Below are 18008 nucleotides of genomic sequence, written 5' to 3'. Positions count from 1 at the left end.
GGGGGGAAGGGGGAGCAAATACCAAACTTGATCTAACTCAAAGTTTAAATGAAAATAGATATTTAAATTTAATCTTGCAGGCTCATCCCTAAGTCCTTAGGAACCAAAAACTCTGGAAAATCAAATTAGAGTATTGATAAACTCCTGATCCCTGGCAGTGTTCAAGGACAGAGCCTTGGGTGACATGGTTTAGTGTGAGGTATCCCTGCTCATGGCAGGGGGGTTGGAACTAGATGATCTTAAGGTCCTTTCCAACCCAAACCATTCTATGCTTCTAGCTTATACCATGAAGAAAGACAAAAAGGGAAACCTGATGCTACAGGCTGCTTCTGAGGGTAACTATCCACTGCTATAGAAACCCTCAATAAAACCTTGCATGTGCTTTTGTAGTTCACCTGTTCTTCCCTGTTTAGACAGAAATTAACAGAGGTCTATATAACCTGCCATCACCCATTCATTTTTGGGAGGAAATATCATTCACATACTTGGGTGTGGTGTCTACACTAATATAACTATATATTTGTTTAGCTGTTAAAATGTTCTGTAACCTTACTGTAACCAGTAGACATGGTTTCAAGCAGTCTTGGATTTCTTTGGGTTATCACTGGCAAGAATGAATGTCCTTCAGGCCAGAAACTCTGGAATATTTTCCTGGCCTTCTTAATACTGCTGACTAAAGTACCAATTCCTGCTTCAAATAGCAGTCTGGATTCAGCCGTCAGTGCGTAGCGTGCCTAGCTCCATACTGTGGGCCAGCGTCTGTGTTCTGGGTTTGTTGGCACAGAAGCAATAACCATTTGGTTTTAATGAAAAAAGGAAAATAAGCTGGCATGGGAAATGTTTTTAAGAGGTAGTGAACTATGTTTTTATTTTTGTGTCTTCAAAACAGAGGGCATTTTAGCTAATTATGTTTTCTAAACATAATCACAACAGTACATCCCAATGACAAAAAAGAAAATAGATGTAAATTGGAAGAAGTTGGAGGAAATGCAGCATTATTAACAGTGAAAATTTGACTGTAATTCCTTTTCTAACCCATGTGTTATACTTCAGTGTAGCAACAGGAAGAGATTCAAATTGCTTGCAAAACTTCTGCTTCCCTACCATTGCAATAATAAAAGGCTAGGAATGGATGGGTAAATAACAGAAGAGAGATGTCACTGGATGAGAGCTGTGTGGTTAGAGTATTGATTACAAGGTGTAAAATCATTTGAGATACTTCAGTTTGTATCTGTAGATTGGCTGAAGGACAGTGAGGATGGTGAGCAAGAGGTTCGTGGAAATGACCAATAGAAAGAAGGAAAGATGCAGAGATCAGAGATACTTTGCTGGGTGGCAAGGGCACAGGCAATGTACCATTAACAGGTTGGTGTTTCCCTCTCCCTTTTGGTCACCTTTCAAAAAATACATCTGTGTTATTTACATTAGCAGGATTTTTATCAAAATTTTGTTCTTGCAGACACTGACTATCATTAATGTAAAACTTGGGTCTGAAATTGGTATGTCTGAAATACTGCCAAATTGCACTCATTCTCTCAAAGTACTCAGAGGGGGTTTTCAAAAGGCATGACCTGTGCTTTTGATGGTACCACTCCTATTCTGCTGCTTAAAATAAATTACTTGTTCTACGAAACGATTCAGAATTGCCTTGTGGTGCTGAATAACAGGGACTCAAAGGTTGCCCCTGTCGGAGGCTACAGTGAGGGCCATACTATGCCCAATGCCTGCTTTGTATCCTTGTCTGGTGTAGCTCACTCTTCCCTCTGTGTGCTGTGTAAATGCTCAGGTGCCTAACCCAGGTGGGATTGTGCTGGGCTGTGCCCTTGGTTTGATTTCAGTTGCTGTATAGCTAAGCAGTCCCTGAGCTTTGTTGGATCTGTCTTTAAGTGTTTGTTTCCAAAAATAACCAGGATCATCTTTTTTCTCTCTAGAAAAGTTGATTGCATATCAACGGGAATTTCATGCTTTGAAGGAACGTCTTCGTATAGCTGAGCATCGCACTCTGCAACGCTCTTCTGAGCTGAACGCGATCTTGGAGCAGTTCAGGCGTGCAGTAGCTGAAACAAATGGGAGTAAGAATGCAATGAATAATTTTTCAGGTACATACTGTGAGCTATTTTTTATAACTCTGCAAAACCACTATCTCTTCCTACTACTATAGAATAAGAAATCAATACTTAGAAAGCCAAACGAAACTGTTCAGCAATACGAATAAAGAATATGCAATATGTTGCATCTGTTGGGATTCTTTTGGGGTTTTGTTTTTTCCAGTTTGCATTCTTAATGATCTACGTACTCTTCATTTTTATGACTTTAGGGACTGAATACTTATTCCACACCTAGCTCCCAAAGTTTGGAACTTGTAGTTACTTTTTAGCATACTAAACATATTTTGACAAAAATTTACATCACATTTTAAATAGAGCTTGAGGCGAAAGGTGAGCAAACAGAAGACGTGGATTAACTTGAATCAATTCAAATATGTTTAAAAGTCAGCTGGAATATGTAAAAATATGCAGGATAAGGTATTGTTTATGATTTGTAAAATACACATGTAATGTCCTGTTTTAATAACTAGTGATTAAATGATAAACTGGTAAAGTCATCTTTTACCCTGAGGTTGATGCTCAAGTTTACTGAGAGCTGTGTTTGACAGTATTAGAGAATACCTTTCCACTACTCACCAGATTATTGAAGTTAACTTTTAAAATCACGCTATTACTGCTTTAGTCACTCTGATTCTTCTAGATGGACGAATGAATAACAAACACAAACTTTCTGGCAAGAAATTTCTGTAGGTTGCAGAAATTTCACTGTATTTGCCTAATAAGGAATATAAACCAAAAGAGTTTTGAATCTGTCTACTTGCATTTGTGCTGAGGGTTACTATTTTGTGTAGATTTTTCCCCCCTGCACCTCCTTCTATCTGACACTGATGACCTGTTCAACATGATCTCTGCAGGTCCCTGGATCTCCAGGAATGATGTGAATAAAGGTTACATTTAGCATAGTCTGTGACTCTTCCTATTCTGTGTGTATGTTGTTTGCTGTTAAAGCGAACAGCCATAGGGAAGTCAAGTAATTTTGATACTGGATTTAAGATTTATTACCACATTAATCTCTAAAAATGAGTTAGTATGCTTTTAGAGAATATAGTTATAGGGCTTTATTCTCTTCTATGCAGCTGAAGTTACTGATTCACATTTTTAACATTCTACTATGTCTGTTTCCCAGCTGGGACATCCTCTTTTTTTCCATGTGGAGCCATGATGGGAAGCCAGCTGAAGTCTGAATTCCTGAGCTTTTGTGCTCAGAACTTAGTATTAGATAGTTTAGGGGTTTGCTTTGGTTTTTTTATTTGTGTTTGTGGTTTGGTTGTGTTTGGGTTTTTTTTTTTTTTGTTTTGGTTTTTAAGTAAATTTTATCTACTTAAGTGTACATATTGTTATGTGGTACTTGCTATCTTTGAAGCTGAAAGAATTCCAGATTTTTTTATGTAGATTTATATTCATTCATACAAAGAGCTGTCATCTTTGACAGATTTTTTTAGTCCAGGTTCTGCAATTGATGCTAAAGGAAATAGGTAGCAGGAAAAGTAAAATGTAGCTGTATTAGAATCTATCAAAATAAGCATCTCTACTTATGGCATCTATTTACAAAGATTTTTTTCAAGATTTTAAATGGTTAGGAATTTACTTTAACCCATAAATAAATATTAAAAAGCCTCCAAACAAACCAAACCAAACTCCACAACAAAACCCTTCTATCTTTGTAGAAACTACACTCAAAATCTGAGAGGAGTGACATTTATGGCATTACTTTTCTCACTTCTTCACAATTCAGTTTTATCTTGGAAACCCTGAGTACAGTTTTTTACTTAACTTGATATTATAAAGCCTGTAAGTTTTCAAAGTTCCATATGCTATCATATTTGTCGTTTGAAACAGGAGTTGTTTTCACACTTGATGTAAGAAAATCAACACGTACATCAGGGGAATTTAAAAACTGTTATTTGCAACTTTGAGAGCCACCTGGACATCCTGTGAGGCAGTTACTCGAGAAAGAGCAAGAATTATTTTAAGTACTCTAATGGACTACATTAAATTCACATTAGGATTTATTTTATTACAGAAATGCTCAAAATCTCAATTGTATATTTAGTGCTGGTTTTGCTTTGTTATCTGTATATGCAGTATATTCCAATATGCATTTGTAGCTTTGGAAAGTTATTTGCAGTAGCATCACTACATGGTGATGTGTTTTGTAAGCATAAGTAAAAACTTAGCTAGGTAAGTAAGCCTCCCATTTTGATTCATTTGGGGGAAAAACCTTCGAACAACCAAAACAAGAAAACCACCCCAGACAGTGAAACCCCTAACTAAATGGAGCATTCTTTACTTCTGTGATTACACACTATGTCTTATGTGATCAGGTAAGTATTAACTATATTTGTAGCAGGGTTACTTGGTACAAAATAATCTTGGCCATTGTTTATTTAAAAAAATTAAGAAAAGACTTCCTTTGTAAACAAGATATAATGCCTCAGTAAAATGCATCATTAGTTCTGTTTTTTAGTTAAGACCAAGCTTGGAATTTTGGACTATTTACCACTGCATAAAATTTAATGTTGTTTTCTGCATTACCAATTTCATGTTTGTTTGCAGATGAGACGCTGAAATTGTTGAAAGAGCTAACAAGTAGAAAATCTCTTCAAGTGCCAAATATCTATTACCATTTGCCTCATTTGTTGAAAAATGAAGGAAGCCTTCAACCTTCTGTGCAGGTTGGCCTTGGAAGGACAGGAGGTATGCTGATATGATGTTTATTTTATGTTTGATATCTGGAGGACTTTCTAGTTTTAGTAATGTTATTTCCTGCATTCCTTGGGAGATCAAGGACATCTTATTTAACTTGTGTGATATTGATATCTCTTAAAATTCACACTGAATCCAAGATGAAAGGAGTTTGGCTTCAGCCTTGTTCTTTTTTGCATAATCTCAGTCACAGCCCATGCCGTGTTAAGGTGCACATTAAGAAGCATTTAGTTTAGATGAATTTTTTGTAACTAAGTAAAAAAGGAACAAAGCTCAAGCATTACAGATTCTGAACTGCTAATGGTAATATCCCTTTGGCTTTTCAGATTTGTGGGGCAACCATGTATGGATATAATTATTTTAGAGTTGATGTTTCTGGTTTTTTGAACAGTATGTTTCAGCGTATAATTTAGAGTTGGGAGAACTAGGATAATCCAATATAATTGCATCAATAAAATGTAGACATTCACTGAAGGGGAGAAAATCAGTGTTGTGCTGCAGTGCTGCTGATCTCCCCCCCCCCCCCCCCCTCGCCTTTTTTTTTCTCTTTCTTTTTTTTCACCTAATCCTCACTGATTCTGAGCCTTGATTATTAGAATAGCTCCATGGAATCCCACTCTTGGAGCTCTATAAGTATAAAGCCCAACCAAACTGATATACCTCAGAGCATATGTGTGTGTGACTAAGCTTGAAGGCGCCAATAATGAATCCTTGTTTCTGTTTGTGCCATCTGACTTGAATGGTTCATGTTATTGTCCACTAGATCTTTCTCTTTTCTTTTCCCCCTCCTCTCTTTTGAAAGAAACATTAGTTACTCTTGGCCTGTATTTTATTTCATTACTTCAGTACATTTGATTGGTCCTTCTTTTAACAGAAGGCATGCCTGTGTGACAAATGTGTGGGCTTCAAGCCACAGAGTTATTTTTCTGACTATAAATGCTATTTATTTCAATCTTGTTATTCAGGAAGGAAGAGGCTTATATTCCTTTATTGTTTTAAGTGAAGCCTGCATTATAGCCCACTGGGAATATATGACATAAGTTTGAAATTGCAAAATAGAAATTGAAATGAGGTTTATTAAATTAAAAAGAGGGAGGAAATTCTGAGTTGAAATTATTTTCCCATCTTCCCCTTTTCTGGTCACTGTGCTTTTTGAGTGTTTGTTTTAAAAATTCAGAGCTTGCTAATGTGTAGTTGCTAGGCGAGGCAGGATCTGTAAGGAAGGATAAACAACATTTTAAATAGTTGTTTGGGTTTATATATTTATGATGTGGTAAATTATTTCACATAAATAGCTCAGAACACTGGTGCTGACTTCATGAAGTCTGCTTTATCTTTTTACTGTGTTCCTGCTGCTGTGTCCTATTAGGTAGTCAGCCCTGGCTATGGGGTAGGGTGCAGAAGAAAGACTATGGGAAATTTAAGGAACATGGAAGTCAAATGGGCAGCTGAAACATAGTCTTAATAGTGTTGTAGCTGGGGTCAGATTGTTTTGCATTTGAGGTGCTTTTAACAGGGATAAGATTTCAGTAATTTCTGGGTAATGCTGAAGAACTCAAATCAGGTGCAAGGAAAGTTAGAGTTTTTCAGGGGTGACATTTTAAAAGAAGACTTCTGAGAAGTTAAATACTTGAGTAGTGAAGAATGGTTATGCCAGTTTGAAAATAAAGCTAAGTTAGAGAGTTTAATCACTGTTAGTCTTGGTGCACCTTATCTGATTGATATGATGGTTGTTGGTTATTGCCTATTGTGTGGCAAGGTTTTGGTTGTGGGGGATATAGGAGTGGCTTCCATGAGAAGCTGCTAGAAGGTTCCTCTGTGTCCAATGGAGCCAATGCCAGCTGGCTCTAAGACAGACCCACTGCTGGCCAAGGCCAAGCACATCAGCAATGGCGGTAGCACCTCTGGGATAACATTTAAGAAGGGGAAAAAAGTTACTGCTCAGGAGCAGCTGCGGCTGGAGAGAGGAGTGAGAACATGTGAGAACGGCAGCCCTGCAGACACCACAGTCAGTGCAGAAAGAGGGATGGTGCTCCAGGTGCCAGAGCAGAGATTCCCCTGCAGCCCATGGTGCTGCCCATGGCAAGGCAGGCTGTGCCTCTGCAGCCCATGGAGGTCCATGCTGGAGCAGATCTTCACCTGCAGCCCATGGAGGTCCATACTGGAGCAGGGGGATGCCCAAAGGAGGCTGTGAGCCCATGGGTAGCCCAGGCTGGAGCAGGCTTCTGGCAGGACCTGTGGCCCATAGAGAGAGCGGAGCCCATGCTGGAGCAGGTTTGCTGCAGGACTTGTGGCCTCATGGGGACCCATGCTGGAGCAGTCTCTTCCAGAAGGGCTGTACCCTGTGGAAGACACCCACGCTGGAGCAGTCTGTTCCTGAAGGGCTTCATCCCATGGAAGGTACCCATGCTGGAGCAGGGGGAGAGTGTGAGGAGTCCTCCTCTGAGGAGCAAGGAGCACCAGAGACAACATGTGATGAACTGACCACAACCCTCATTCCCCATACCCCTGCACTGCTGGAGAGGAGGAGGCAGAGAATTCAGGAGTGAAGGTTAGCCTGGGAAGAAATGAGGAGTGATGGGAAGGTGTTCTAAGATTTAGGGTTTATTTCTCCTTATCCTACTCTGATTTGATTGGTAATAAATTACATTAATTTTCCCCAACTCAAGTCTGTTTTGCCTGAGATGGGACCTGGTGAGTGGTCTCTCCCTGTCTTTATCTTGAGTCTTTCATTATATTTTCTCTCGCCTGCCCAGCTGAGGAGGGGAGTGATAGAGCAGCTTTGGTGGGCAGCCGGTGTCCAGCTAGGGTCAACCCACCACAAGTATACAATAATCTGGCATGTCTAGGATTACTTCTTTTTTTTTTGTTTGCTGTGTTTGCTCTAAGCTTTGGTGGTGATTGTGTTAATCATGCTCCTAATGATGGGTGGTATATTTTTAAACCATTTTTAATTACTGTTATCTCCATTTTTTGACTCTTTGCATTTCTTAAGCAATGCTTTATTACAAGGTAAGATTTTTGGTTTCTATCTTGTGTATAAGATCACTGAAAGTACATTTCTGGTTTGTTTGATTTCAGTTTCCATTGTAATGGGAATACCTACAGTGAAAAGAAAAGTCAAGTCTTACCTTACAGAAACTCTCCACTCCCTTATTGATAAGCTGTCCCCTGAAGAAAAACTGGATTGTGTTATGGTTGTCTTTATAGGAGAGGTAATCACTTACATATTTTATGCAACTTTACCTGCCTTTATAATTACAAGTACCACTCCTTTCAGGAATTGATGAGGTTCTACTTTTTCTTCAAGATGTAGACTGGTAACTCATTCCATGAAAAGGAAACTGCATCAGTCTTGTATTTCTGGTAGAAACAATCATGAAGAGCCCAGATTTGTCTATTTATCAAGGGAATAGTGGGCACAGATTCAGTAGACTGGTTATTTCTCTTTATGCGTAGTGACAGACATGCGCTAATTACCTTATTTCTTCAACATCAAAGTAGTGGCTAAGAGTCTCTGGTGTCACAGGGAGGATTCTTCCCATTTTCTTCATGCTACTGCTCAGTCCTTTGTCAAATGAGTGCTGCAGCTTGAGATACTAGGCACAGATTGTTACTGGGTTTATTTTCTGGAAAGCGTGGATATTTTAAGTCCAGACTTTTTTAATGGACTAATTCAAACAGTGTTCAGTTGAACTGTTTGGTCAGTTTGGCTCTGATTTAGTGGAAAACAAATTTAGGAAAATGATAGAGTGCTTTCAGAAATAATTTTGTTGACTGCTAGGAATTGTGTGTACTTATTTTGGTCTGTGTGTTTTTCTTAGAAATCTGACTTGGAGAGTGGGAAATGTATATATATGTTTGCCCGTCATCCATCTAATCATATAGTGCTCTACCGAAACACTGTTTTGTGAGTCCCGCAGATGAAAATTCAAATCCTCTAGCTACTACTGAAAACAATTTTAATCCTGGGAGCCAGTGTCTATTCAGGGATGAATCAGTGAAAAAATAGATAGGCGTTTTAATACTTCTGGCTGTATTATCAGCACATTCTAAAGCTTTCCTTGAAAAGCTGGTAAAATTTTTACCTGTACCTGAGAAATGATTCTTACAGCGTTCTGATGTAAATTGTTCTGCTTTCTCTTTCTTGATAGTCAGTCATAAACTTGTCTGTCTGGATAGATCCTGCTTTTCTGCAGAAAATGCTCTTAAAGCATTTATATGGAGTATCGAGAGAATTATGTAGACTATCAAGAGAACAGAATTAATTCCAAGTTACTGGAATGCTGAGTTTTTCATCACTGTATTAGTTGGAGTAATTTTATTGCCTTTTATGTAGCTTCTTTTTCAAGATTTAAAACTGAAGTTTCATTTTGTTTTGCTTAAGGAGGTTTGAGCTATGAAGACTGTGTTATCAATGGATTCTGTCTTCTACAAAACTTATAAGTGTCCCAAACTGCCATATTGCTATAAGCAAGTTTTCCATAGCTAAATAACTTTCTTCCTTTGAGGTGGTGTGAAATTCTCTTTCACCTTGGGAATGATTCTACAGCAGTGACCATAAAGGAAGTGAACATTTTAACATGGGAGCTATGGCTTCTGTGCCTGAGGAGAATTGTGTAGTTTGCTCCAGAGTGGGATACTGTTACCCTCTGTTATCTCTGTATTGATGTCTTTGAGAGCAGCATTATGTGCCTGCTTGCATCTGATATGGGCACCACAGCCATGAATGTCTGGGAAAATCTGAAGAACCCAAGTTTAAATTTTTGTCCTGTTACAATCATTACTTAGATTTCCGTTTTTCTTTATTCCATCCAATTTTATGTCTTTCCTAGTTACTATTTCTTTTACTGTTTTCTTAAGTTCAATATCTTATCGTTTGCTTTGTAGTTGCTAGAGGGAACTTTTTCAGTGATTAATAAGGTACAGTAAATACTTCATCTTGAACTATGCTGTGCTTTTTCTGAGTTATGCTGTATATTTCAGCTTCCTTCTGCAAGATGAATAGTGTATGTTTATTAAGCAATTTCTCTGGCTAGTTGAAGGAAGGCCTGTTTCCCTGGTGGATTTTTGTTTCTCCTTAAACAAAAGGAAGGGCTTTAGCTTTTAAAATTGCTTTGTCTGTAGGGTTTCCTACCCTAAAATGTGTTAGACTATTGCTGTCATTAACTTGTGTGCATTAATGAAAGCTTATTAAAAAATACATTAGAGCTTTGACTAGCTATGCTTGTATCAAAAATCATGGCAAAAGTTTCTGAGAAAAGATAAGGCCTCTGTTCAACTTCTGTGCAGTTTAAGTACAGCAAGAAATGGTCATAGCATGAGGTTAGGTAATTTTGCTAATAAGCTTAAAATTACTATCTGTGCTTTGTCTATAGCTTGTACCAACAAAAAAACCCACAGGACTTTACAAAATTGTTTTTACCAGAGAATTATGTGAAAAATGGTATTTTAAAAGGATTTTAGTATTTTCTTGCTGACTTTATTTGCGAAATCAAATTGACAGTCTTTAAGAGCATTGCTGGGAGCTATAGTCATGGGCTGTAATCTTTTTTTGCTAAACACCCTAGAAAACTCTTTTAATACTGCTAATTTTTTTAGCAGTTCAATCTCACTCCTTTCTTGTAAATTTCACTTTTTTTCTAGAAAACAAGTTGAAAATTAAGGCTAATGGCCTTCTGCAAGCAGCATGAACACTGTAAACAGATGAGCTAGTAAATATAGATGCGTTATGGTTGCTAAATAGAGATCTGCATATTCATTTACTGTATGGATATTTCTCAGTAATGTAATTATACACAGTAAATTTCCATACTGGAAGTTCAAGGAATTCTAAAATATCTCAGCTGATGTGGTATCTAATCACCAGTTTAAATAATTACTAGAATTGCTTGACAGTAAACTCTGCAATTGTCACAGTAACTGACATATGTCTGTTCTCCAATTTGTTAAAATAGCTTTATTGCAGAATAATTTGTAGGTATTCATTAGGATGACTAATAAATAGACATGATTCAGTGTATAGTTAATCTTTTTACTCCCCTTCGCTATGTAGCTAGTACATAGGCTCATCAGATAACTTGAAACAAGCGACTGAAATCTCATTAACCTTCTCTGTATGAGAACTTGCTGTCAGAAAAAAAACAACCCCTATAGGCTCTAGGTTTAAGAAGCTATGAGCTCCAGATTAAAACTGTCATCTAGTATTTTTGTTTAATAAAGTTTGTAATTAACATGGGAAACAAGATTTTGAAGTATCATCATAGTGGAACAACAGACATATGTATGCACACCCGTTACTGAATATGAGAGACATTAGAATGTTTTTCTGATATCTAGGGGTTTTTTTGGTTTTGTTGTTGTTTGGTTTTTTTTGTTTTTTTCCTGTAGGGAATCTCATTTACCATGAAGAAAATTCATCTCAGACTTATTCTAAATATATCACAAATTCTTGTCAGTCCACTTCATCAATCAGTGACTGCACTTAGCACAGTCTTTCGTACAAACAGTAATCAGTGTATAGTGGAATGACTACAAGCCCTTGATTTGACAAAAAATATCAGAAAGGCAAATAATTCCAGTAAGAATCAGAAGACACTACAGGTATGAAAAAGTGTTTTGCTAATTCTCTACGCTACTGATTACATCTGAGTATAGGCAGCGGTTGACCAGCTATTTGTTCTTGGAGCACTAGGCCTTGTTACGCTTTCTTGCGTACTGCTTATTCAGATCTTATTCTAGTGTTTCATGCGTGTACAATTCATTTAGGCTAGAAAAGCTTGCATATCTCAATTATCTTTTACTGTCACCATGCCATATCTTCATGTAAACAGTGGCTGCTAAATTAAAACATGTTGATCTTCAATAGTGATTTCTCTGTGCTCCTTTTGTGGAGAACCTTTTTTCCTTTGGAAAAGCTTCTGTACTAGTTGGGTCAGTGTGACACAAATACCCAGCAAGGTACCATCCTGTATTCTGGTATGAACAAAGCCTCAGCAAACTAAGCACTGAGTGCACATTTTGGGTCAAACCTTGCTTAACCTGTTTTGAATGTATTAATATTGGAGTACAATATGTAAAACTTTCCCAGCAAAATAAACAAGCCTATATTTTTACCTCTTTTTGCTCTGGGCCTGAATTATGTACCTCTTTGATCAGAAGATATCTTGACAGAAAACAAAGGAGTATTTTGTCTCTCTTGCTCTCAACATGGATATACTAGTATCATCCTTGCTACAGAGATAATTCCATGCATTCAGCAAGTTGTTGAAAACTTGAGAGCTGCCTCTTCCTGGAGCTGCCCTGGAGAGTGTGTTCATAGTCCTCAAAAGATCTGACCACGTCTCAAGTTGGAGAAAGACCAGTAGGTCTTAGCATACACATACGTATGTACATAATATATATATGTATTTAAAAAAAAAAAAAAGCTAGACAAGGCTGTTGTAGAATATGATACATTATATTAATCAGGTAATTTTAAAGGCCTACACAGATGGTAGCCTGTGTTTTGGACATCTTACTCAAACTGATCAGGATGACCACAACTTCTAGGTATACTGCCAGCTCTTACATGTGGTACGGTAGCTTGGCCTAGCAGTGAGAATTTAAGGTATTTAAACTGCTTCTGCAATCCCTGTTTCTTTGGCAGCTAAGCTTTGGTACCCAAAGAGTAGGGACTGCTGATACTGGGCACTGTCATAGGATCTTATGTTCCTCTTTGCATGGCAGGGACTAGCAAAGTTTTTTATATATGACTAAACCAGTGATAATCCTTCTTAGATCTAAGTAAACATCCTTGGCAGGATTTGAAAACTTCCATATACCTGTGACAAATTTATTGCCTCAGCACAAAGGTGAAATTCAGTATTGTGGTCTTTTCTCAAACCCTAGACTTCAATGACTGAAGTGCTTCTCTAAGTTACCTTCCAAGATGCACCTTGGCCACAGTAACTGTCTGATGCTTCTTGTAAGGGAATATCACTGTTTTCAGAATTGTATCTCTCTTTGGTAACATTTAGTGTATTTGCAAGATGGAAAGTAAAAGTTATAATCTGTGTTCAGAAGCATTCTAGTAGGTGACTTCATACCTGGATGATTGACTGAATTGACTCTTTGAGTATTGGGCAACACTATCAAATTTTGCTGCTGTGGTCTGCCTTGCCCTAAAGATAATGAGGACAAATTGCTGTTGTCCTCCAAATAAAGGATACAAATAAAGGAAGTGTGCTTTTGACTGTACACAGCAACTACCTATCTTCTGGAAAACAAATAATTTAAACCTTTTTAGCAATTTACAGGCTCACCCAAGAGCAAGAAAAAGTTTCTGAGGTTGCAAGGCCACAATTTTTGGTTTTTTTTGGACTCTACAGACCAGGCTTCATCTTTAATACACACAAACTAGCAGAAGGCTGTATGACACTAACAAATTGCTTTTAAATGTCCTAAGTTGAACTGTCCCTTGATTTTTTATTTTTTGTTTGTTTGTTTGTTTTTGTTTTGGCTAGCCTTCTTAAAAGCTAAACTTATTCTCTGATGTGGTATTATGGTTCACAGCGCAGTCTGTGTGGATGTATGCCCTTGCGATTGAGGAGCTGACATGCAGGGCACAAGGGAAGGGAGAAGCAAGAATGGAGTGCTACAAGAATGTACTCGTGTTCCTGCTATTGCTGCCAAAAGCTTTGCATTGTGAAACCCTGTCCTGAACTGAACTGGGTTAATCACAGAAATAATGGGAGAGAGATATTTCTTACCTCTGTGATAGAGCGTGGACTTTCAGTAAGGGAGAGAGGAAGTCATTAGCTCATGTAGGACACAGAGGCTACATTTTGCTTATGTAATATTAGACAGCTATGTTAGTATTCTGCATTGTTGGTTTTTGCTTTGCATCTTGTTCTCATGTTTCCTGTATTTAACTTGAACTTGCTGCCTCAGACCTGAGAGCAGACACTGTTTTCTTGAAAATAATCTCTTTTTTTCAGCTGCCTTTGTTGAACTCGAACAGATATTATTGCCTTAGGCTTTATTTATATCTGTACACCACTGCAACCACTGCTGCACTTTTATTCCTTAGGGCTTTTCTGCACTGCATAAATAGCCAAAAATAGGTCCAAATTCCACTTTAGTGGCTGCTTTTTCTTGTGTGAATTTTAATACCTTGTATATAGGTAATTATATTCCTATGTGCTTTCACCACGTCAAGGCAAATATACATTTGCTTTGTCTTTTTTGGAGGCCGTTCAATTTTGCATTGTTTGTTATTATTTAAAATACGTTGTAAAATTATTCCACCCCTATTCTACAGGGATGATGAAAGATCAAATAAAATTGTAGAAATTAGTAAGCAATGAAATGACTGCACTTTACAGATTAGCATGGTTGTTTCCCAGGGATTTTGTTTCTTTTTTTGGAAGATGTTCTTGAATAAGTTAAGACTTACTTCTAGTAGATTTCATTTAAGAATTAACATCTTTATAATCTAACAGCCTAGATAAGCCACATTGTTTAGAATATACTGTACAGTTAATGTCTGGATTCCTCCCCTCTCTCTCTGCAGCTTTTCTTCTTCAGTTTGTAATATTTTCATATTCTGCATATTAATTCCTTTCCTAGTGGCCTGGGGGAAGGGGGAGGGGGACCCCAAAAACCTCAAACCTTTGGAATTCTAAGTCGATTCTTAAAACTAGAATCTTGGGTTAGTGTGACAATTGGCTAGCTGTTAATCAGAACTTTCTAACCTCTTGTTTTGTCTGCTGGCTAATACATTTTCCTACTTTGCTATGTACATGCTTGCTCATAAAAATCAATAAAAAAGATTGGAAAGTTCATTGCTGCTGCTCTGGTACTTTGTGTTTGTTATGAATAACAATGTTTGTTCAGACAAATCTTAGAATAATTGCAAATTTGAGATGCAGCCTCACTTCAACTAGAGAAGGTACTTCAGGGAATTATACGGCAGCATCTTACAAAAACTGAGGAAATTAAAAAAACTTATTTTACTGACAGTCTGAAACTTTAGTTTGGTCCAGAGCGGACTCTTTTAGAGTTTTCTTTTAGAGAGATTCATCAAAGCCCTCTATATGTTTGTCTCATCCAATTGCTGATGCGAGGAGCTAAACCTTAAATGTTGCCATGTTCACAGGCTTATGAAAGTCTGTAGATCTCATAAGCTAGAATCTTCAGTTCTTTCTCAAAGTTTAGATAGCCTAAAAGGTGTTACTGGTGAGGTACCTTGAAGAGGAGTCTACTGTGGAATATTGAATACACAAAATCACATTTGTCTCGGGAAGTAGCCTGAATTGAAAATAGTTGGAATGTGGTTGGCAGCAGGAGGGAGTATTGTGTATGCTTGTCCTATTCTTATTCTTTGCTATGTAGCTGTTCATGGCTGCCACTGCTGGAAGCAAGATGCTGACCTGGATCAATCTTTGGCCTGATCTGGTATGAATGAAAAGAGGAGATGTCTCACTCGAGGTGTTCTTGCTTTCTCTCTGAGATCAGTAGTTTCATATGACTAGGAAGAAAAAACAGGCATAAAGATCTGAACTGCTGATACTGAAGTAATCACCCCTGCTTATGCCTTTCAGTAGTTCCCAGAGATCTACCAAACAGGACAAACTTGTTTGTAAGGCTTCATGTGATTCATTGATAAAGTGCATCTTTGTGGCTGACACTGTTAACTCTTAGGTTGTGGCCTATAACAATTCTGCATTTAATCACTTTAAAGGAATTAATTCTTAAAATATTATTTCTTGCTGCTTTTTGTTGGGTCCCAAACCCCTAGGGATTACTTAGTTTTCAACTGTAAGAGTTTTACTAAGGAAAAATTCTGGTTTTGTTATTGCCTTCTGATTTGGCAGACAAAACCATTCATCTTGGAGGTTGTGCTGCTTTGGTTGGGATCACCACTGACATTTTCTTTCAGCAGCAGCAAGCTGCTGATACCATGAAACAGAATTTAAGTTCATCATAGCTGCTCCAAGGTCAACCTAGTTTCTACCAGATGATCTTCACTGGAAGCCTAAAGAACAGTTACACTTCATCTTTCATGGGTGACTTCCTTTTGATTAATCTGGATTTGTCTTGTTCTGTTCAAGGTTCTTGGAGAAGACAAGGGTATTACTCCATATGCAGTCTTGTGTCCTGCAGGCTGATAAAGAAGACCTTAGGTTTTATATTGTCAAGGCAGTAATCACTTTCTTCCTCAAAAATTGGGAATAGGTTTTGGTCAATAATTGTTACTGCTTGGAAGATCCTTAGGTCAGAGCAATTAATTATCTATTCCTGATTTCCTTCCATCACTACCCTGCAAAGTCTTCTGTATAGTTAACTCTTCCCTTGGGCATAGTCACAGCTTGATCAAATTTAGCATATTCTCATATTTATTTCATGAGGTTGTGTGAAATAACTTCCACGTGCCACCTTCCTGGAACATGCCCACAGCTGAAGTGTGTTGGCAAAGATCCCATGTTCTGTTAGGCTGGGTAATGAGAGGAGTTGGTTGCCTGTGGAAGTTCTCTGATGTGGAAATGTGACAGTCAACCTATTATCCTGAGGGGAAGAGTTTGGTGTTGAAATCCTGGTTCTGAATCTCAGTTGTTGCTGAAATACAACTGCTTATTTAGAAATAATGGCAGGATATCAAGTTTTTAATGCATTTGATCATGTGAAAAATGGCATAAACTCTTAATCTCAATGTTATTTTTCGTTCTAAAAGTGGTGTCTCCTTTTGCAGTATGCTGATACAGAGGTTGTTGATTCAGAAGGAAGGCTACCTGCTAAATCAGCAGGGTATTTGCCGTATCTTGTGTTCAGTGCAGCTAGACCAGAGCATCTTGATGCTGTGTGACAGCAGCACAGATTACAGTATGAAATCGGAAGATTACAGACTATATCTCTTTAACGTGAATCTATTGTGGTTGCAGGTCTGCATGAAGGACACAAATGAATAAGGGAAAGTAGGGGAAAAACCCTCTTATTGCAGACCTTTTTTTTTTTTTCTGATTGTGGTGCATTCTATATAAGTATGTAAGGTTTAAAAGCACTAGCAAGGCTTCATGGTGTATCTTCAAAATACATCAAAATTATGTTTGCTCTCAGGAGATGTGCACTAAGGCACAGGCTTGTGACCAAACATACGCTTGCAGCTGGGATGAAGTTAGGTATTTATTTTAATATCTGGAATGTTGTATAGAAACTAGCTGTGTTTCTGCTCTGTATATGTATATATATATATATATTTAAATCTTGCTTTTTTTCTATACAATTACAGTATAGTCTGTTTAACAAATATTTGAGATATTAATGCTAGACCAGGTAATTGAAATTTGGTGTGCCAACTAGAAATTCAAATTACTTGTCTTTTTTGTATGCTGACTAAACAACAATTTCTGTATTTTTTATGTTTAAAAGGTTAAAAAAAAAGAGAAATGTTCCAGTTAAACATGGATATATTAAAATTATTTTTAGGTAGTCCCTAGGTCACTGATTTGCAACTGTTAACACACAGCATAACAAGTTATGTCTTAAACTTCATTCCTGTAGTAAACTGAGCATGAACAATACATATATGTATTTTAAGACTTTGTGATATATCAAGGTCCATACGGACCTGTTAGTCTCCTTGTGTGGAACTCACTGCAAGATGAGTTTTACATTGTGAACACCTTCCCTGCTTACTAGAACTTCTGTCCAGCACTAGGCATAACACTTAGGAAGAAAACATGTATGAACAATTTATGACACATGCTTTCTACTCATATGTTCTTGTGACAGTTAGAATGGGCTTTTGGAAGAAATCCACTGTTGTCCTTTTTGGAAGAGTGTGTGTCACTGGCATTATGTTGGATTTTATAAAAATAAATCTCTAAAAATAGGATTGGTGATTTTTAAGATCAAAGGGTAAGCACCTTTATCAAACAAGAAATACAGAAATGTTCAGGAGAGATTTATTCTCTGTGTGTATAATCCTTTAATGATAACATGCATTACAAATTCATCAGAAAAAGTATGAACTATTCCTTTCATTTCAAAGGCAGCTATTTCTCCAGAATTCTCATAAGCCATGAGAACCTGGGTTGATCTATAGACTGTAAATTTTCTATTGAAAACTGATAAATAGTGTCTCAAATTATTAGATTAGTAAGTATAGCAAAGATTAGGGATTTCAGTCACATTTATGAGTTTACAAACTCTCTT

At 37.4% G+C, this 18008-nt stretch overlaps 1 protein-coding gene across 1 annotated transcript in view; it reads left to right on the top strand.

Moving 5' to 3' along the window:
• Positions 1–18008, top strand: part of LOC104402737 (alpha-1,3-mannosyl-glycoprotein 4-beta-N-acetylglucosaminyltransferase A) — a 45784-nt gene that overhangs the window by 23227 nt on the left and 4549 nt on the right. The window contains exons 2-4 of the mRNA XM_010010694.1: positions 1932–2099; positions 4665–4805; positions 7896–8029. Of these exons, the coding sequence (XP_010008996.1) occupies positions 1932–2099; positions 4665–4805; positions 7896–8029 (443 nt within the window). The remainder of the gene's footprint in view (positions 1–1931; positions 2100–4664; positions 4806–7895; positions 8030–18008) is intronic.

The sequence above is a fragment of the Nestor notabilis genome, unplaced genomic scaffold (genome assembly GCF_000696875.1).
Source record: "Nestor notabilis isolate BGI_N333 unplaced genomic scaffold, ASM69687v1 scaffold6623, whole genome shotgun sequence".
In the NCBI taxonomy this organism is placed as follows: domain Eukaryota; kingdom Metazoa; phylum Chordata; class Aves; order Psittaciformes; family Psittacidae; genus Nestor; species Nestor notabilis.
Note: the sequence above shows the minus strand (reverse complement) of the source record. Positions and strands in the feature narration are given on the sequence as shown.